The sequence below is a fragment of the Vigna radiata genome, chromosome 7, assembly GCF_000741045.1.
Source record: "Vigna radiata var. radiata cultivar VC1973A chromosome 7, Vradiata_ver6, whole genome shotgun sequence".
Classification (NCBI taxonomy): Eukaryota; Viridiplantae; Streptophyta; class Magnoliopsida; order Fabales; family Fabaceae; genus Vigna; species Vigna radiata.
Window position 1 is genome coordinate 34,605,093 of NC_028357.1, and position 20,273 is coordinate 34,625,365.

General features: G+C 31.6%; 3 protein-coding genes across 4 annotated transcripts; 2 read left to right on the forward strand and 1 right to left on the reverse strand.

Moving 5' to 3' along the window:
- On the forward strand, nucleotides 1-3,736 carry LOC106765751 (autophagy-related protein 16). Of its 2 annotated transcripts, none has more exons than XM_014650476.2 (5): nucleotides 1-99; nucleotides 1,125-1,311; nucleotides 1,648-1,829; nucleotides 1,927-2,122; nucleotides 2,454-3,736. In XM_014650476.2, exons 2-5 carry the CDS (start codon nucleotides 1,168-1,170, stop codon nucleotides 3,474-3,476), a joined length of 1,545 nt encoding a protein of 514 aa, XP_014505962.1. In that variant the 5' UTR covers nucleotides 1-99; nucleotides 1,125-1,167; the 3' UTR covers nucleotides 3,477-3,736. The 2 variants fall into 2 exon arrangements, with proteins under 2 accessions (XP_014505962.1, XP_022639247.1); XM_022783526.1 differs by lacking the exon at nucleotides 1-99 and adding an exon at nucleotides 760-992.
- Nucleotides 3,737-7,027: 3,291 nt separating this feature from the next.
- LOC106767127 (vignain) lies at nucleotides 7,028-8,875 on the forward strand. Its single transcript, XM_014651960.2, has 4 exons — nucleotides 7,028-7,481; nucleotides 7,598-7,830; nucleotides 7,931-8,071; nucleotides 8,479-8,875. The coding sequence occupies exons 1-4, from the start codon at nucleotides 7,034-7,036 to the stop codon at nucleotides 8,740-8,742; spliced, it is 1,086 nt and encodes a 361-aa protein (XP_014507446.1). The 5' UTR covers nucleotides 7,028-7,033; the 3' UTR covers nucleotides 8,743-8,875.
- A 4,931-nt stretch (nucleotides 8,876-13,806) lies between these two features.
- On the reverse strand, nucleotides 13,807-16,867 carry LOC106769251 (BTB/POZ and TAZ domain-containing protein 1). Its single transcript, XM_014654788.2, has 5 exons — nucleotides 16,686-16,867; nucleotides 16,462-16,595; nucleotides 16,074-16,377; nucleotides 15,665-15,984; nucleotides 13,807-14,126 (listed from the first exon to the last, which is right to left on the reverse strand). The coding sequence occupies exons 1-5, from the start codon at nucleotides 16,797-16,799 to the stop codon at nucleotides 13,946-13,948; spliced, it is 1,053 nt and encodes a 350-aa protein (XP_014510274.1). The 5' UTR covers nucleotides 16,800-16,867; the 3' UTR covers nucleotides 13,807-13,945.
- Nucleotides 16,868-20,273: the final 3,406 nt, after the last annotated feature.

Sequence of the window (20,273 nt, forward strand, 5' to 3'; positions counted from 1 at the left end):
CATTTTTCATATTCCTACTCTTCAATTCGCGAACGGGGAGGGAGGAACTCGTCGGTGGCTTCCAAGGAAAGAGGGGATTTCCTAGACGCAATTTACGAGGTGTAGACCAACTTTATTATGTTTCGATGCTAGTTTTAAGCTTTTCGTTTTTGGTTAATTGGTAATCTTAATCTTCGATTCATTGATTGATTGCTTGATTTTTCCTTGTTAGGATTATGAATTGATGAAACGCTTTAGAGTGTTTTTAATTTCTCACTTTTGGATATTTTTCTTGAATGGTGTATGTGTGCTTTGCATATGTTTGCCAGGTGTATTAATACTTAGTTATACATGTGCTTGTCAAATTCTCAAAATGGCTTACAACTAGCTAGTCAATCTAGTTTATTATAAGTTTCAGTTAACTTAGATTTGAAAAAGATGTATTTGTTCATTTACTTGATATATCCGGATTGAGAGAGTTTGGCTCACCAGTCCATTTATTTTATAAAATCCTATAAAATACCATCTGATTATAGGTAGATTATATTGTACTTTTTTTTATTATTTTGAATTGTCTTGAATTTAATATTATTTTGGGAATGAAATTTATTTAGTTTTAAATCACAAAAGTTTGTAATTGTTTTTATTAAAAAATTGTAATTAAGTGAGTTAATGAAGCATTTCGTTTAACTCACTAATCCATGATGGGTCGAGTCAGATTCAAATTTTTCTGATTCGCTAATAAATAAAGCAGGTTAGTTTGATTCACTAAATAACCAACCGATAATAGACCAGTTTGGGTTGTACTAGATGATCCCTTTTTAACACCACTTCATATGGGATTTGGGAAGAAGAAAGTTAAGGGGTGTGTTTGGAAAGAAAAAAACACGGGGAATAAATAAGTAAAACTGGGTGTGTAAAAAGTCAGGCCCTGTTCATGTATTGTGTGAGACCCAAGATTTTGATGGTAGGGATTTGGGTAAATGCCCGTTGTCGTGGGACCCTATTTGCAGGTTTCTACTTTATACCTGAAAGATTTTATTGTTATTTTTTTCGAAGTCCCTATTCCATTCGATCTTAGACTTTCTTAGCGGATCCTAAATTGTAATCTCTGCTTATATTTTCTCTGGATTCTAACTTTCCAGGAACCCAAAAGGTTTATGCTTGAATTCTGTTTTTGTGCCAGTAATGGCGAAAACAAACAAGTCGCAAGAAGAAATTGCGTGTGAAGCTATTAAACACGCTTTGAAGGCACTGCGGAAGCGCCATTTGCTTGAAGAAGCCGCTCATGGTCCCGCTGTTCTAGCTCTTTCTAGACCCTTTGTTTCTCAGGTCCCCTCTCTATCATTTCTTTGACAATATTCATGCTTCTTAAGAATTACCTAATTTGGGCGGTGGTGCTTTCCAATTTCCCCTAATTTTATTTTAGAACTTTGTTCAATCATCGGTTCCAATAGAGTAGTTCATGTGTACAATTTTCACTGTCTGATATTAATTGGCCTTTGACAATTGACAATCTTCCCCCTTCCCTTTACAACTATTGGAAATTTGGGGGCGGGTGAAGATATTGAGTACTATATTTGCCCGGATCATGGTATGTGTCTAGCAGTTTTGCAAATTGGAATGCTTCTACTGAGGTTAGTGTTGGTTCTATGGTTGTTCTTGAAGGGCTCTGAGTGGAAAGAGAAAGCAGAGAATCTTCAAGTGGAACTTCAGCAATGCTACAAAGCTCAATCTCGGCTGTCTGAGCAACTTGTTGTGGAAGTAGCTGAGTCCAGAGCTTCAAAAGCGTTGGTTCAAGAGAAAGAAAATGCAGTTGCTGATTTGCAAAAGGAATTGACTGAATTGAGGTTGCGCCATGTTTCTTATGCATTTTTACGGCCTCTTTTTTTTTTAATTTTTTTTTAAGTTCGTGGCAAATGATTATGAGTTAAATTAACGTTGCAGGGATGAGTGCTCTCAATTAAAGGAAGACTTGGAAGAAAAGTTTAAATCTCTAGAAGTGCTTGTCAGTGAGAATACTGAACTTAAAGCCCAACTGCAGCAGATGACTACTAAAGCAAATAAAGCTGAAGCTGAGAATAAGATGTTGATTGACCGCTGGATGTTGGAAAAGATGAAGGATGCTGAACGCCTAAACGAGGTATACATCATCTTCTTTATTTTCCATTTGAACTTTTGGAATTAGATATTTAGTATTGGTATAATTCTTGGAACTAAGTTCTGCCTATATTTACCTGCTTCTGGTGCTGGCTTGCTTGCCTCATTCGGCATTGTTTCGCCAATATTGTTTGTTCTTCTGAACTAACTTTTTGGTAGTTTGAAATCTGAACCTTGTCTTTTAGGATTAAAGTACTATGATAGTTACATTAGTAGTGTAAATTTGTTGTGTGTAGGATCCTAACAAAACCTTGATTGTACTTACTAATTTTTGTTGCACATGCTAATTAATAATTTAGTTCCTACCACTTTAGGCTAATGCACTGTACGAAGACATGGTCGAGAAGCTAAAGGCCAGTGGCTTAGAGCAACTTGCAAGGCAGCAGGTGGATGGTATAGTTCGCCAAAGTGAAGAAGGTGCTGAGTTTTTTTTAGAGTCAAACATTCCTTCCACATGTAAATACAGGCTTCGTGCACATGAAGGTGGTTGTGCTTCCATGTTGTTTGAGTACAATTCCAGTAAATTGATTACTGGGGGACAGGATCGGTTAGTTAAAATGTGGGATACAAATACCGGATCCTTATCTTCTACTCTTCATGGCTGCCTTGGCTCAGTATTAGATCTCACTATCACCCATGATAACCGATCTGTCATTGCTGCAAGCAGCTCGAACAACTTGTATGTATGGGATGTCCACTCAGGCCGTGTCCGTCATACCCTTACTGGCCACACAGATAAAGTTTGTGCTGTTGATGTGAGCAAGATTTCAAGTCGTCATGTTGTCAGTGCTGCTTATGATCGTACCATAAAAGTTTGGGACCTAGTGAAAGGTTACTGCACCAACACAATCATTTTTCACAGCAACTGCAATGCTCTCTCCTTCAGCATGGATGGTCAGACCATATTTGCAGGACATGTTGATGGTAATCTTCGGTTATGGGACATTCAGAGCGGAAAGCTACTCAGCGAGGTTGCTGCACATACATCTGCAGTTACATCAATATCCCTTTCTCGAAATGGAAATTTTGTACTGACCAGTGGAAGGGACAATTTGCACAATTTGTTTGACGTGCGATCTCTTGAAGTTTGTAGCACACTAAAAGCGGCAGGAAACAGAGTTGCTTCTAACTGGAGTCGCTCCTGTTTTAGTCCAGATGACAATCACGTTGCTGCTGGGTCTGCCGATGGATCTGTGTATATTTGGTCAATTTCTAAAGGTGATATAGTCGGTACGCTCAAGGAACACACTTCTTCTGTTCTGTCTTGTACGTGGAGCGGCATCAGAAAACCCCTAGCTTCAGCTGACAAGAATGGGGTAGTTTGTGTCTGGACATAATGGCCTTTTGCATACACTCTGCTTTGACCCCACTAAAATTGAAAAAGGCTTCAATATATATATGCAAGGAAGTGTGTGCTATGGCTCAGTTGACTGCCTCAATTCTTCGTTTCTGTTTTATGTTCATACAAGGTATATTATCAACCATGTATATTCCATTTTTAATGAAGTTTCATTTAAACTGGTCTCAGGGATTATTTCGATGAACTTCTTTACAATAACTTTTAGGAGAGAAAAATAAGAAAACAAGTTAGAATTTATTTTTCTCTTTAGCTAAAATTAGCTTATATAGGTAAGTTAATTTGTAGAAAGTTTCTTATATGATTTCCTCAAATAATTTGTGTATAAGTACATTTAATTTGTCGCGAAGTTAATTTTAATTTCTTCTTTATTTTGAGAAGTAGTTATGATGAATTTTGTCCAAAAAGGTTCTTTGTCTCAAGTGAAATGAGTTGACTAATTTGTGACGAAGGTATGAAGCCCTTCTGCTAGATACAAATGTTGAATTGGCAAAATTTGTCCAGAAGTCACCAGCCACCTGCCATTAATATATATAGATAATGGCCAATTAAACGATTATCTGGTAACCTGGTTCCATATTCTGTGATTGCAAGTTGTCATTCGTAACTTATAACGTTAACTGCAGGCTTACATGTATGCTCTGGTACTGTAATTGGTATTTTTACGACATTCTGTGAGAGGGTGACCTTTTCTTTTGCACACGCTGCAAATATCTGTACTCACAAAACTACCTTTGCATGGTCAATCCACCAGTGATTCCCAACCAACCCGATGAAGTGTCATCGATGAAATGCAGAAACGGATTAAGTTGGATTTTTTGTAAGGCCGGGGTTGTGAAAAATTTCTACTTTATAAGGAATTTTTTTACATCCTATAAAAATTCCAGTTGCTTTCTTTCTGGAATTGGGTATTCTGAAATATAATTTTTACCCTTCAAAAAATAGCTCTACTCTAGTGAAAATGCATGGTTCAAGAATTTTATACGATATGAGAAATTGGGTCCATGGTAATGAACATAGATTTTTAACTCCTGACCCTTTGGCAGAATAGAAGTAGTAGACCTTCAGTTTCTTAGATCACCGGTTCCATTGAGCTAAATAAGGTGCTTGATTGCTCTACTGTCTGTGTACTCGACTGAATACGTAAGAAGTTAACATGTTTTTTTAAAATATTAATGTTCGTTATTAACTTCTTGAAGTTTATGTAATTTATTTAGATAGAAAATCTAACTTCATTTCTTTTATACTTTGAATGTTTTTTCTTTTAAAATTTTAGGTACTAAGTTTGTCTCGTATAGAATAAAATTTGTGCTACAAAACGAAAATAGTAGAGAATGAGAATAAAACATCTTCAAACAAGAACTTTGAGTAATTATAATTTTAGTTAAAGATTGAATTTATTATGCCATATTTGAAATTAGCATTTTATTATTATACAAGCCATATTATATACTAAAAAATTGATAGGCTGGTAAAGTGCTAAACATATTAGCTTTACATTTAGAAACAGAATCTGACCATATGAACTTTAAATATCAAACATATTTTGCCTTTGTTATTCTTATGATGTTTTGAATTTAGTTAGCCCATCTAAACTTATCCAGTAAAAGATAAGTTTGATTAAATGTATACAATAAGCCGAGCTTATACACCAATTCAAATGTTCCTACTACAGAATGAGATTATAACATTCAAGTAACATTTATTTGGTAAAATTTACTTATGCAGAATATACACTTTTCCTCACTAATGTTTATCACACAGCACGAGTCACAATTTTATATAATTATGTTTCAGGAGGCATGTATATGCATTTTTTAAAAGATAATAATACTTAGATAACAATTTTTTTTTACAACATTTGAACATCATTTACGTGTCATTGGTCTAAAATTATTTCACAATCAATAATCAATAATAATGACCATTAAATATCTGCAGAAGTCTAACTAAAGACAAAATTGAATTTTATGCACAAAATGCACAATCCAGTAAGAAAGAAAAATACATGAAAGAGTAACAAGAATTACGATGCTTTGACACGTAAAAATTTTCTATAATAATTTTACACTACATTTTTTACTTCACTTTTTTTTTATAAATACAAAATTTTACTCTTTTTGTAACTATTTTACTCTCTGTTGTTAAATAAATGCAATATATGTTAAAATACACTTTTATTCTACATGAAATGAACGGAATTTGGAAAGAGTGAGTCTTGATAAACTAAGGCACGCGACTCATCTCTGGCCATTTCACAAAGATTATGATATTTTGAAAATTTTCTTTTAACAATTTTTTTACAACAGAACATATGTAATCATTTTATTGATCTGTTTGAATTTATGTTAAAAAATTATTTGAAACAGACCAATCATAAATTATCAGGTATGTATTGTCAAAACATTGTCAAAAAAGAATTATTAAAGACACTTTCCTTTCATAAAATCGATTATCACCTAGTTGACCACACTTCATGAACATGGCCTACAATTTTTACAACCCAATAAAATGCCTCTTCAGGAATTCATTCCGTTTAAATTTAATCTTTCAAGCGATCTGTTAGAAACCAAAGCATTACGCTAATGTATTTCTTTGCATCAAGCAATTATCAAGAGCGTATAGTTGGAATCAAATGATAATCACTGAATATCACAAAAAATCTTTCACATGCCGTCATGGGAATGGGACATAAAACTTCTCCTAATACAAACCAAAGAAACATTTTCCATTCTCCTAAAAAGATCAAGAAATTCAAGCCTTTTGGCTAATTAGCTATCCTCTACTGTAACAACATATTAAACAACAATTTTATCGGAGAGAAGTGATATATTTAAATTTTACAGAGAAAGTAATTAACAAATGACAACATCGAATTTATCGATGACACAGTAATTCTCATAATATGTACAGAGTTTAGTTTCAAAAGTTACCAAATTCCTGTCCTAACTTGTGGACTTTTACACTCTTACTACACATGCACTGCAAGGAATCATGCAGTTGGCAAGTATACCTGATTGCACTTTAAATTTGTATGAGTTTGCACATGTGCTGCTGCACTGCTTTCACAAGCGATCGCGTAAGCTACAAAACCGTTGCCATTACTTTCAACTCCTCTTGATGCTACAAGCACAGTGCCTCAAAACCAGAAGCAACTCATGCTCTCATTCTCAATTATTAAAGGTAATACCGTGAACTGCATGCAACCCAAATCTGATCCTTCGAGCACACAATATATAGCAGTTTTATAAAACCCTTTAAATTTGGAACTTATCTGCCAAATTATTTTGCCCCAATAAGATAAATCTCTTGAGTTTGCTTCCATTATATAAAATCTAAGAAATGTAGAAAAACAGTACTTCAACTATAATGTCACTGTAACAGCCTTGCATGTTCATCATTATTGATTGTTGATGCCCTTAAGTTACTTCGTTTTTTTTCTGCCAGATTGATTTTCATTTCTCTATATAAAGCATCTCCTTTATCTCTCTTTTTCACATCTTCCATTTGCATTGACATAATATTAAGCAACGCAAGATGGAAATGAAAAAGGTTTTGTGGGCTGTTTTATTGTTTGGTTTTGTTCTTGGAATGGCCGAGAGTTTTGATATCAACGAGAAGGAACTAGAATCGGAGCAAGGTTTGTGGGATTTGTACGAGAGATGGAGAAGCCACCACACGGTTTCACGAAGCTTCGATGAGAAGCAGAAGCGCTTCAACGTGTTCAAAGCCAACGTCATGAATGTCCACAACGCGAATAAAATGGACAAACCTTACAAGCTGAAGTTGAACAGGTTTGCTGACATGACCAACCATGAATTCACGACCACCTATGCTAACTCGAAGGTAGGTCACCACAGAATGTTCCGAGGCATGCCACTCGGGAACGGTACTTTCATGTATGAGAACGTTGATAAGGTTCCTTCTTCGGTGGATTGGAGGAAGAAAGGTGCTGTGACTGATGTAAAGGATCAAGGCAAATGTGGTAAACCAATTTATAATTTGATCTTTTTTCTATTGAACAAACCACTTGGGTAATCTTTGTTTGTTTTGATGAGGTTGGAATAATGTCAGTTGTTTTTTAATGTCTTGTTGTTATAGGTAGTTGTTGGGCATTTTCAACGGTTGCAGCCGTTGAAGGTATTAACCAGATAAAAACAAATAAGCTGGTGTCCTTGTCTGAGCAAGAACTTGTAGATTGCGACACTAAAGAGAATGCAGGATGTAATGGTGGGTTAATGGAAAGTGCATTTGATTTTATCAAACAACATGGTATAACTAAAGAAAGCAATTACCCTTATGAAGCAAGAGATGGAACTTGTGATGCATCAAAGGTGCACATTGATATTTCTTTTGTGCTTAATATTAATTTACTTGACTTCATTAATTGATTAGGAATTTAAAGATGAAAAAAAAATAATAATCATATTACAGGTGAAGAAACCTGCAGTGTCAATCGATGGGCATGAAACTGTCCCAGTGAATAATGAAGCTGCATTGCTCAAAGCTGTTGCTCATCAACCTGTATCAGTAGCCATTGATGCTGCTGGATTTTTCTTCCAGTTCTACTCAGAGGTCAACTTTTAATTCTGAAAACTTTTTTACATATTTTCTGTTTATGAAAAAATTTATCTGATCATTCTTTCAAGGTTTCTCTTTTAAACACCTTTTTTTCATCCACAAAAACATGGTTCTTAATTGGAAAATAAAATTTTAACATCATTTTTTGACACCATTTTGACACTGCACACGTGTGAAAATGTGGTTGGACGATTTTAAATTAAAAAAACAAACTTTGGTTTTTTTCTTCCAAACATATCCCTGTCTCAACTTTTTTAATTTGAAATTGTCTGATCACATTTTGACACGTGTGCAATGTCAAAAAATGGTGTTAAAATATCATTTTCCTAATTAATTATCTAGTTTTCAGAAAAAAAAAATGATTTTGTGTGTGGTCATAATTTGCAAACAATTAACTGCAGGGAGTATTTACGGGATTGTGTGGCACTAATCTGAATCATGGGGTAGCAATTGTGGGATATGGAACAACTCAAGATGGAACAAAATATTGGACAGTGAAGAACTCGTGGGGATCCGAATGGGGAGAAAATGGTTACATTAGAATGAAAAGAGATGCATTTCACAAGGGAGGTCTATGTGGCATAGCAATGGAGGCCTCCTATCCAATCAAAACCTCCTCCTCCAAATCAATGGAACATTCTTCACTTATCAACGACGAGCTTTGAATCATTTCTTCATAATTACTATCTAATTTTAATAAGGGATGAAAAATAAAATAATTTGTTCGATCTGTACCAGAGGTTGTTTCTGCTAAAGGATCGCCTCCTAATAATTCTATTCCCTGTTATCTATCCAAGTTCTGAGGTTTATGTAACATAAATATATAAAATTTTAAAAATATGTTAATATTATTACTCTAAAATATTTATTCTTAGATCACAATATAAAATAATAAATAATCTTTTTTTTTTCTCTTTCCCTAATCATGCACTGAAATAACTTAAGTAACCAAAATTTAACCATGTAACAGACTGTGTCCAATGATCATTTTATCCTCAAAATCATGTACAAAGTTGTGTCTCCAAAGCCCAAAACAATCTCTTTGATCAACAGACTTATTCAATCCAGCATTTAAAAAAAAAAAAAATACTATAACACACTTTTATATTCATTTGATAGAGTATAAAGGTAAAATAGTCCAAAAAGTATAAAATTTTATAGTTTTTCAAGAAAAAAGAGAATAAAAAATAAATAAAAATAGTGTTAAATAAATGTAAAAAATTTAACTATGTCAAAAAATCATCTATCATTTAAAAACCCAAAAGAAAAAAGAATAATGATATTTTAATAATTTTTTCTTAACAACTTTTTTACAACAGAACACGTGTCATTATTTTATTGATCGATTTGAATTTATGTTTAAAAAAATATTTGAAACGAACTAATAATAAACTGTCATATATACATTGTCAAAAAGAAGTTGTTAAAGAAACTTTTTGATAAGAAAAAACACATGCAAGTTTAACATTGTACCAAAAAAGTACTATGAGGCTGGTCTTAAGGCATTAGATGACTCATATAGACTCAGTGAAACTTAGCAGACGAATATATTGACTAAACAAATTAAAGTAACAAGCGTTATACGTGAAAAGAAGACACATGTCACATGACACAATGTAAACAACAAGAACGAAATTGACTATGTTCACCGAATCATTTTTACTATTTTCTATATTTTTACTATAATAATTCAAATGAGAAAAGGAAATTGACTACCTACATTCTAAAATGAAAGAATTTATAACTTTTATTCTTAGAAATATTTTCCTTTACAAATTTAACTTTAAAATAGAAAAAATAAATTTACTTTTCTTTCTTTATTTTATTCCCCAATTACTATTTTAGTGGACTGAACCTTTTAAATAATTTCGTATTATGTATAACAGTTTATTTTATAAGTACTTACATTTTAGTAAGTTATCCGTGAATCACATTTTGATAAACACTTACATGAATTTGAACTATTTGGATACATTACCATGTAAAAACTTATAAAATGCTAACTTCTTTCAAAATAAATAAATTGAAAACAAATTAACTAATATATTAACTTGGAACAATAACTTCTATGTAACTTCTCTGTAGTATTTTGTAATTTCTACATAATTAATCACTTTAATAAATTGTTTAATAAATATAATGATCCAATAATTGCTACTACAAGCATGGTCTTTCGGCTATGCCTTATGCAGTTGAGTTTGTCTAGGAGAGGGGCCTGTGGTCACATATTAAAGCTAATGGGTTCCTGAAAGACATCACTAACGCCTCAATGGCTTCCTTTTGCTTTACAAATGTGTCCCCGTGTTGGCTATTTCATAGGACCAGTGTCTGTTGGTGTGTACCTTATTGGGAGACCTATTCTTTCTTTTAAGGACTCTAATCATTATTCACACTTTTCTCTTCTCTCTCTTATATGCTAATTACTGTTTCTTCTTCTGCCCCAATCATACTCTTTCAAGACATTTTTAAGTTCCTCCAAAACTTCCAATAATCAATCATGTCATTCAAAAATATTTTTAAATGAATATATCTCAACTTTAAATAGACATTTTTAAATTTGAAATTCATTCTATTTAATTTGAATTAGATTGGATAATTTTTTAGAGTTTGAAAATTCAAATATTAAGATATTTAATTGAATTTGTATTTAGGTTCAATATTTTTTCTACTTTTGAAAATTCTAGATTTGGATTAGACTTATACTAGATATATTTTTTTTATTTGAAGGTTTTAGATTTGGGTTATATTTATACTATATATTTCTTTTTTTATTTGAAGATTAGTCAGGTTGTTTATAATTGAAGGTCAACTTTGATCATCTTTCTAAAAGGTTGTCTCAATTGATTCTTAAGTGAATGATAACTTTAGTCATCCTGATACGAGAGTATGTCTAGGTCAATTCTAAACAAAGGTCGGTTAGAGTCAATTATAGCTGATATTTGGCTGAGTTGGCCCTAACTAAAATTTGTCTAAATTGGTTTAGGATGAAAAATCTAATTTGCCAGCCACGGTATGAGGGATAACTTTAGTCATCCCGATATGAAAGTATGTCTAAGTCAATTCTAAATTTGTCAGCCATGGTAAAAAATCAGCCAAAATTCGCCAAAACTAGCCTCCAACAAAAATTCGGCTAAACCAAGCATTAAACGAAATTTAGCCAGATTAGCTCCAACCAACATTTACTTGAACCAAGCTTTGCTGCAATTTGGTCAAGCCCTCCATGGTCGAAATTTATTCAGGTCTTCCCATGATAAATTCGACAGAGTTGACCCTGTCTAAAATTTGGTTGGTCAAGTTGACCTAGAGCAATATTTAATTGAGTCAGTCGAGTTGAGCCAATCAAAAATTGACTGAATTGGTCTCAGTTGAAATTCTACCAAATAGGCCTTAACCAAATTCAGCCGAATCGAATTTGTCCAAAATTCAAACAAACTAGGTACGAAAATTTGGTTGAGTTGACCATGTCTGAAATTGGATCAAGTTAGCACCAACAAAATTTCAATCGAGTCGACTATGGCCAAAATCTGATCAATTCGGACACGACCAAAATCTGATCAAACCAACTCTTGCATAAATTTGACCTAGATTACATTGGTTGAAGATTGACTAAGTGGATCTCGACTGAAAGTTGGTCGACCAAGTTAACCCGACTAAAGGTCTTTTGAGTTAGCCCCTGCTAAAGGTCGACCAAGTCGGTCTCATCCGAATGTTAATTAAGTCGATCATAGTCAAAGTTCAGCCAAATCGATTCAATTGAAGGTCAATCAAGTTGATTTAAAGGTTGTGCCAAAATTATTAGGATCTAAAGTCAAGTCGAATCAGTCTAAGCCGAATGATTGGACAAAGTTGGCCTAAACTAAAGGTGAAACCAAGTCAGTCATCTCATATCTAATGGACCTAATAATAAGATATATTATGTCGATCTAATTTAATTTAATCTTATTAGAAATGTGGATTACATCTAGTTTTGATCCAATTTAAATGGGATTGAAAAATAATTCAAATTTGATTGATATAATTAAAATGGATATGAATTTTAATTCAAATTTATTTTAACTAGAACAACTAAATTGGAATTATGAGTCTAATCCATTTTATTATATCTAAATTAAATCTAGACTAGATATTGAAAAATCAAATCCATGCCCAATCTCACTTTCCTAACAAAAATATAACATGTTTGATAGTTTTGTCGTTATAAAGTTATTCTTAAAGGAGTTCAACTTTTTTTTTATGTCATTAGATTAATGACAAAGTATCAATATTTCTTAATGAAGGAGATATTTTTTAATTAAAGGATAACAGTGATAAAATTTGAAAAGAGATAATTATTATTATATGGATTAAACATGCTTTTTAATTTCAAAACTTAGATGAAATATAAAAATTCCAAAACATTGATATATTTATGTCCTAAACTTTAAATAAATAAATATAGCTCTTTTGATCCTATAATATTATTTTTTTTTTATGTTTCAAATGTTGTTTTAAAATAATATTTAAATTATAATTGTCAAATGATATAAACATCTTAAATACTAACATAAAACATTATTTGATTTAAAAATAAATAAATAATTGAATTAAAAATACTGTATTCATTATTTTTTAAAATTTAAGAACTAAGTTATGTTAATTTTTATGAATGAAAATGATAGAAATCTAATTATATCTTTGTAACAGTTATAAATATCAACATTTAACATTTCTTTTTTTAGTTTGCCTAATTGAGCATCTAATAAATCCCTTAAGAGGATATAGGACATTGTAACTCAATTGAATGCTTTGAAAGTTGTCACGTCTTATTCTATTTTGGTACCATATATTAAGTATCGTGTGACTCATGAGTATATTATCCCTTTTAAAATATCTTACAACACATATAAGGATATATGTAGTTAAGTAATGAATTATTGCTCATGTGTAGAGGGAGAAAAGTTTACAAATAAAAGAGAAAATTAACTTGATTCTTTCTAAAAAGAAGGATTAAGAGTGTTTATTTTTAAAAAAAGAAATTGCAGCTGCATATTGAATTTCTAAAGTTAATGTATTACTTAAGGGAAAAAGGAAATGCATTTGTTTTTGTTTGTTACGAAACTAATATTGTTAGTCTTGATTATAGTTCTACAATTCATATTTCTAACAACTTGTAATATAAGCAACAATTTAAAAGGAGACTAACTTTTCATGGAGTACCTGTTAAAATGTGCAATTTAGTTTTAAATAATAATTTTAATATATGTTTATAATATAATTTTTGTTAATTAAAAATGACACTACTCTCTTGAGTAAAAATTATGTGTTTTGAATAACTATTCTTTATGTTGGGATTAAATAAATTAAGATATGTCTTCATTGAGACAATCAAATTATTAGTACATGAGAGAGTATTTAATACATTCAATTTTGTAATTATTAATAATTTTCAGACTTCTATCAATTGCATTAAGAGCAAGCAAATAAAAAGTCCAAAAAGATTTAAAGAGGAGTTCAAACCTTCTAAACTTTTGTCAGATCCTTTCTGTTTTCACCCTTTTGGAGATTGGATCAATCAAACAATAAAATAATTTATAGTTTATGAACTCAATTTTAAAAATATATTACTTCAATATCAACATTACTAAATATTTTTGGAGTGATCAAAATAGTTTATAAATTAATAAGGAGTCTATTCATCTTCCAAATAACTTAGCATCCATGATAGCAAAATCTAATGAGAAAGCCCAATGTAACGTTGAGAGAAACAAAAATTAGTATTCAGGTAACACTGAATTTGACATTTCCTCTAAGAAGTTTACACTGTCCAAAAACCCTGCTTTACAAGAACAAGAAACTTCCCTATCAACAAGGAACACATCGTCCTAATATTCATAGTAATTTAAAGCTTCTAATCCCGTGATTGTTTATTGTGCCTCTGATCTCCTCATCTCGTTTCCTCTTTGGAAGAGACAGGGAAGACATCACTTTGGCTGAGGCAACCTTCCTCGCTAGAAGTTTCCACTTAGCATCATCCTTTCTTTTCTCTTCCTGCATCTTCAACTGAAATTGCCTGTCACATTCACCCAAAACACTCATGTTAATCAAGAACTCATCTGTTTTCGAATAATAGATAAGACAAGACACTCATCACAAGATTAGAAGAAAAACACATGGCATGGACTTGGGCTGCACCACCAACTTAAAATAGACATTTTATTAGACAACTTGCGAATTTAGATAAGAGCAATGCTATTTCGTAAGATAAACATGAAAATATTAATATCATTGTTCATCTGTAAAGTTAACAATTAATTAGAGGAGTGAAAGATAAAAGACCGAGACTTGGTACGCTTTTTTTTCTTTTTTTATAATAAAGGAAGTGTATCACCAACCAGGGATATTTTTATGCGGAGGGGGTCCCATCCATGATCCTTAATGGAACTATGCAAGGAAAATTTAACAACTACACACCATGTTAGTTCGATGGAATTGATGGACGGCGTGAGTATATTGATTTTGTGAAATGTATTAGAGCCGTGACTAGGACACGAGTAGGAAGTATCTTGTGGTGGAAAAGATTGGAAGGCTGACAAAGGATGAATAGATGACAACTATGATGGACCTACGGAATAATGACGCTAGCCGTCCAAATGCATATACCCCTCACAAAAATATCAAGAACCAAAAATAATCATCCATGAACACAAATCAATTCACCATGGGATCCCAACTCCAATTATTCTGGAACCGGGCATGGGAGTCAGATGTAATATCACAACCTCATTATATTATTTCTCAAACGAAAACGATTTTATGCTCCCCTTTGCTAAACTCTCTAATTCCTTCAAACCACACATCAATTTTCTTACTTATCATCATGGCAACAAGTGGAAAACAACAACAACAAAATTATTTCTCTGTCTTTGTAGTTTGAACTCCAGCTTCCTCTAATTAGACTCAGCCCTGTTCTCCGATCTATTATGAAACAAATAAAACTTGTCCTGTAAAACTACTCTTGTGTGCCTGGAACAACATTGTTTAGGACAACTCCAATATTTTAAGTGATTCTTTTCGACTTGATTAAAAAAATTACATCAACAATTTCAGTTTCCTCTTAAACAGCTTTCATTCCAACTCATATTTCTTCGGTGAAAAATTACTTCAAACAATTTTAAGTACTTCAATAAACATCTCATCTCTTTGTCTGGAGATGCTCTTAGAGGTATTAGAAATACACAAAGAATTGAAAAAATATACAGAAACAAAACCGTTCGTTATAAAAAAAAAAAAGATAATTGTTTTGTTATAAATTTAATAGAACCGTGATGTTTTTCTCTATCATTTTCCTTTTTCGGTCTCTTTGCCAGTAAACAAAACTATTTATTAAAAAAAAAAACTACTTTTTGGTAAGAAAAAGGACGACATGAAAAGTCTGGACCAGTACTTTTTCTCTAATTAACATCTTTGACTAATCACATGCTTAAAAAAAGTCATAAAAGTCCATAATTAAATATGTATTAATTATATGACAAATATAATATACCTCTTTAATATAATATATCCGCAAAGAAAACACGATGTGGAATTCAATTTAAAATTGGGAATTACCTGCAGAAAGGAACCTTGCAGGAAGAATCAGTTTGGTGGCAAACGTATGAATGAAGTCGAAATAGTTGCCACATCCGTTTGCAGCGGACGCAACCACCGCCCATTCTCTTCTCGCACGTGGCAAAGTGGCGGATCAGAACCTGAAGCCCTTCACACGTGGAGAATCTGCCACAGGGCCTCTTCTCTCTCTTCACCTCCGCATCGTAGGGTCCAACATGGGTGCACCCCTCCGAGCATATGTGCTCCAGACACTCCATCGCCTCGCTCAGTTCCCCGTACAGACCCTGCTCCATCCTATACCTTCTCGATTTCTTCTTCCTCTGTCATCAATCACCATTCATCATTCCCAATCCACAAATAAGCAATTCACTAATTCATGAGATTTCAAAATTAGTTAATTAATCAATACCGTTTCGTGTTCGTCGATGAAGCGGAGAATGTCGAGTTCGAGCCAGGGATCGTGTTTGACGAGGAACTTCCACCCCTCGGTTGCTTCCACCGCTTTGAAGTTATAGGTGAGGAGCTTCATGCATCGGAGGTGGAGATCCGGTGCGTCGCAGAGGCGCGCGAGTTGCAGCACGTCCACCACGTTCTCTGTGGTCAAGCGCTGGGTCAAACCCTTGATGCATCTCTGTTTCAGCTGCGGCACCAGGTACACGTGCGACAATGCGAGCAGGTGCATCCCGTACTTGTCCATCACCTCCTCAGTGCACCTGCGGGGGGCATCTCCGTCATTTTACAGAATCCGGCCGAATCAAGATAAAAGATACTAATCTGTGTTTGTATATAGTAGTTACCTGGAGGAGTAAAGGAATCCAACGAAGGCGATGACGGCGTCGCAAGGGACGCCGTGGATTTGGATTATTTTCTCGGAACTCCGATGCTTACGTGGCCGATCTATGAAGTTCTCCAAAACCGGCGACACGGAAGCCTGTTCGGGATAAAGAAAAAAGTGATTAAAACAGAGCAATGAGAAGAGAAAATGGTAACAAGAAGAGAATATTAGAAATGGAAGACAAACCAGAACAGCAGCGTGAGCTGGAATGCGTGTTCCTTGGGAACAGTGTATGAAGATATCGGGTTCGGGTAAGACCCGGGTGGTTTGGTAGTCAATGGATACGGTTTTGGGAGCCATGGAGAAAGAGAGAAGAAAATGTTAATAAATGAAATATGGGAATTGGGGGAAAAGAAAGAAGCAAAGATGGAAGATGAATGCGAAGTATTTATAGTTGAAAAGTGGGGGATTGACGCGGAAACTGTTGCTTGGGGGTGACGTGGAGCAATGGTGTCTTATTTTTCCCACACGCGCCATTATTTTGCCACATTTTACAGTTCACAGCAGTCAATCAAGCTGTCTTCTGTTACCTTCCTTCTACTCTATCTGTCTCTCACTCCATCCAAGTTAGGTTTTTGACCATTTTCTATTTCCTAAAGAAAAACAGCCATTATGATCAATTCATCGCTATCAGAAACAGAATCCTAAGAACATTTTTTTAACAAGAAGGTTATGGAGCAGGTTATGCCCTTATTAAGTTTATCCCATGTTTAGTTAAGGAAAAAAAGTAAAACAAATAACATGATTTTTTTTTAAAAAAATCTTTGACTGTGTAAAAATAGTATAAGGAAATAAAAGAGATACACGTCTAAAAAATATATAGCAAATATTTAAATGTATTTCGTTTTTTAAAATATTTGTATATATGCTTTTTTATATTTTAGTTTTTTTCGAAAGATTATTTATTTTCAACTTTCTTTTTGTGTTTTCTTTTATTATGAATTATACATTGAAAATATAATTAAGGTAATAAAAATACTGATAATGATGAGTAAAAAGTTATTTTCGGAACATAAAATGGAAATAGTATTTTATGTAAATAAGATGATTATGTATAAATTATTTTCAATTTTTAATATATTATTAACAGTGTTATAACTATTTTCACCTCTTGGATTTTGTATAACATTAATTATCTTTAGTGTTAAAATAATAATATTGAATAATAGGATTACAAAGAAACAGTAAAAAAGTGTTTTTCTACAACAAACTCTAAAAATTGCTAAAAAATATGAAAAAATTAAAAAAATATATTTGTAAAAACTAATATTATAAACTGTCGTATTTCTAAGAGCTTAAAATCAGATTTAAAAATTTAATAAATAATATATTTTTATATTTTTTACCTGTGTAATTTTGTCATGCATCTTTCTTCTCCAGATTGGATATGGAGAAGACAGATATTTAAGGTAATACCATTCTCTGTATCCTTGTTTGCATACATATCAAGAGAAGTAAATGTTTATTTTTTCCTTTTTTTAAATATATATCCTTCTTCTCCTTCCTCTTATCATTGCCTTCCAAATTAAATGTTATGTTTGATCGGTTAGATGATAAGAAATACAGTAGATAGAAATACTAAATTTTAATGGAAATATGTAAAACAATTAAAAGTTAAACAAAATATTAAAAAAAGTGAAAATTAGTATATTAAATCACAATAATTAAAAAAAATACATTTTATTTCTATATTATTAAAAAAATTCAATTATTTTCATATGTAACATTTACTGATAAAAAATATTTAATCTTGAAATAAATTGTATTAGATAAAAAAAAAGTTTATATAGATTCTATACATTTTCATTCTTTATTTTTATTAAAATTTTATCTATTTAAAATTCTATTATAATTTCTTTATTTTTTTTAACTATGAAAAATAATTAAATATTGATGTACCATAATGTTAATTTACATTATTTGAGGATAAACAGATTATTTTTTTATTAGGAATTTTATTTCTCTTCATTGAACAAAATAGGGGAGAAACATTTTTGGTGTATACTATGATTGTCTTTTCTTATAGATATGAATATATAGAGATATATTTTCTTATTAAAGGACTCACCATAATTAAACTTTAAATTTAATTTAATATTGCAAAACTAACTTAGTTAGGTTAGATTTTTATCATCATTCATATTATTATATTTTAGTCATATATTTAGAGTATGTGAAAATTTTAACACATATCATCACATCAAATATATTAAGTATGAGAATTAAGCATGAGAATGAAGGGAGATCAATTATGAGTAATACAATATATTCAACAAGCATTACTTAAATAAGTAATAGAAATAAGATTCAATTTGGTCCAGCAGAACGTGTAAAAGTAAAACAGAAAATAATATAATAGAAGAATATCATGATTAGCTTGTTAAATTATATTAATAATTAACAATGGTTCATGTAATTTTAAGTATAACTTTGATGTAAAGATTATAATGTGATGATTATTAGAATATAAGGTATTAAAGTTATTCGGATTATTTTAGAGTTATTAAAATTAATCCCTCTTCTCACTTCAAAAAGGACATTTTGGTATTTTATTAAAGTTAATTAAAATATCATAAAAGAGAAAAAGTTTTGACTACTCTTAACAGGAGTAGAATTTTTGAAAGAAAACGGAGAAAGTAACGTTCTCAAAAAAGGCTGTAACTTTGACAGAGAAAAAAACTTGGTAATTTCTATATCATCAAGAAAACATTAAAGAGAAGTAAGAGAAGGAAAAACAGTTGACAGGAAGAAGTACACAATGGATCCAAGTAAGTTCTCTTTTACTGTGGACAATTTTGTTTTTATCCTTATTTACTTATGTTGTTTTCTATTTTACTTTTACATTTTGTTTTGTTCTTACATGTACTTTTTTGAACCAAATTGGGTCTTGTTTCTATTAATAAATATTAATGAACTTTAATATTTTCTTATAAAAGTAAATTTTAAATTTTAATAAGTTCAAAGTATATTACATTTTTATCATATATAGAGATGACATAGAATATCCCATGAGAATCTAATATTTAAAAATTAACAAACCTCGTACGGATTAAGAGTAAACTATGAAGAATTTATGTATATTTGGAAAATAAAAAACCTAATATGGATTAAGAGAAAGTGTCTATTGGTGAATTGTGAATAGACATGAGAATATTAGGGGTTATTTTGGTATAATTTTAACATTTGTTAGGTATGTTTTTGTGGAAATATGTTATAGATTGATATTTTTCAAGTAATGTTCTACTATAATATAATAGTAAAGTGTTGGGGTAAACTTAAATTTTAGGACTTTATTAATAATTTTGTTTAAATCTTATTTTATTAGTTTTGGGTCTAGTATTAATATTTAGTTTGATTTGATAGAGATAAAATAAGAATGAGTAGTTATGATTTTCTGTTTATCTAAGTAGAATATTATTTTATGATAGAATAAACAAATTTTATTTTTAGGTAAGTTGATATTTTATTGTCAGTTTTTATTATTTGTACTTGACACAAGGTCCAATTTGCATCTATTTAAAAGTTGTCAAAGTTTAATGAAAATTATCTACAATGGATTGAAAGTAAAATTATTTAGTGGATCACAGTGTGTATAATGAGATTTTCATAACATAAAGTTCATGTGATGTATCTGATGATTGCATTGTCTCTGAAGTACCAACTTGAACACTCAAATGGTAGGACACATAACTAAAGACAATGCTCAAGTGATAACACGATTGTTCAAGCTTGAGACTTTACAGTGGTATTTGAGTTTAAAAAATATATGAAAAC

Bases quoted from the DNA above. Each gene is read 5' to 3' on its own strand.
- LOC106765751 (XM_014650476.2), top strand. From the start codon at position 1,168: ATGGCGAAAACAAACAAGTCGCAAGAAGAAATTGCGTGTGAAGCTATT. The intron at 1,312-1,647 runs GTCCCCTCTCTA...TTGTTCTTGAAG, and splicing joins CTAGACCCTTTGTTTCTCAG to GGCTCTGAGTGGAAAGAGAA. The intron at 2,123-2,453 runs GTATACATCATC...CTACCACTTTAG, and splicing joins ATGCTGAACGCCTAAACGAG to GCTAATGCACTGTACGAAGA.
- LOC106767127 (XM_014651960.2), top strand. From the start codon at position 7,034: ATGGAAATGAAAAAGGTTTTGTGGGCTGTTTTATTGTTTGGTTTTGTT. The intron at 7,831-7,930 runs GTGCACATTGAT...ATCATATTACAG, and splicing joins GAACTTGTGATGCATCAAAG to GTGAAGAAACCTGCAGTGTC. The intron at 8,072-8,478 runs GTCAACTTTTAA...AATTAACTGCAG, and splicing joins TCTTCCAGTTCTACTCAGAG to GGAGTATTTACGGGATTGTG.
- LOC106769251 (XM_014654788.2), bottom strand. From the start codon at position 16,799: ATGGCTCCCAAAACCGTATCCATTGACTACCAAACCACCCGGGTCTTA. The intron at 16,596-16,685 runs GTTTGTCTTCCA...TATCCCGAACAG, and splicing joins CAGCTCACGCTGCTGTTCTG to GCTTCCGTGTCGCCGGTTTT. The intron at 15,985-16,073 runs GTATTGATTAAT...GATTGATGACAG, and splicing joins TCATCGACGAACACGAAACG to AGGAAGAAGAAATCGAGAAG.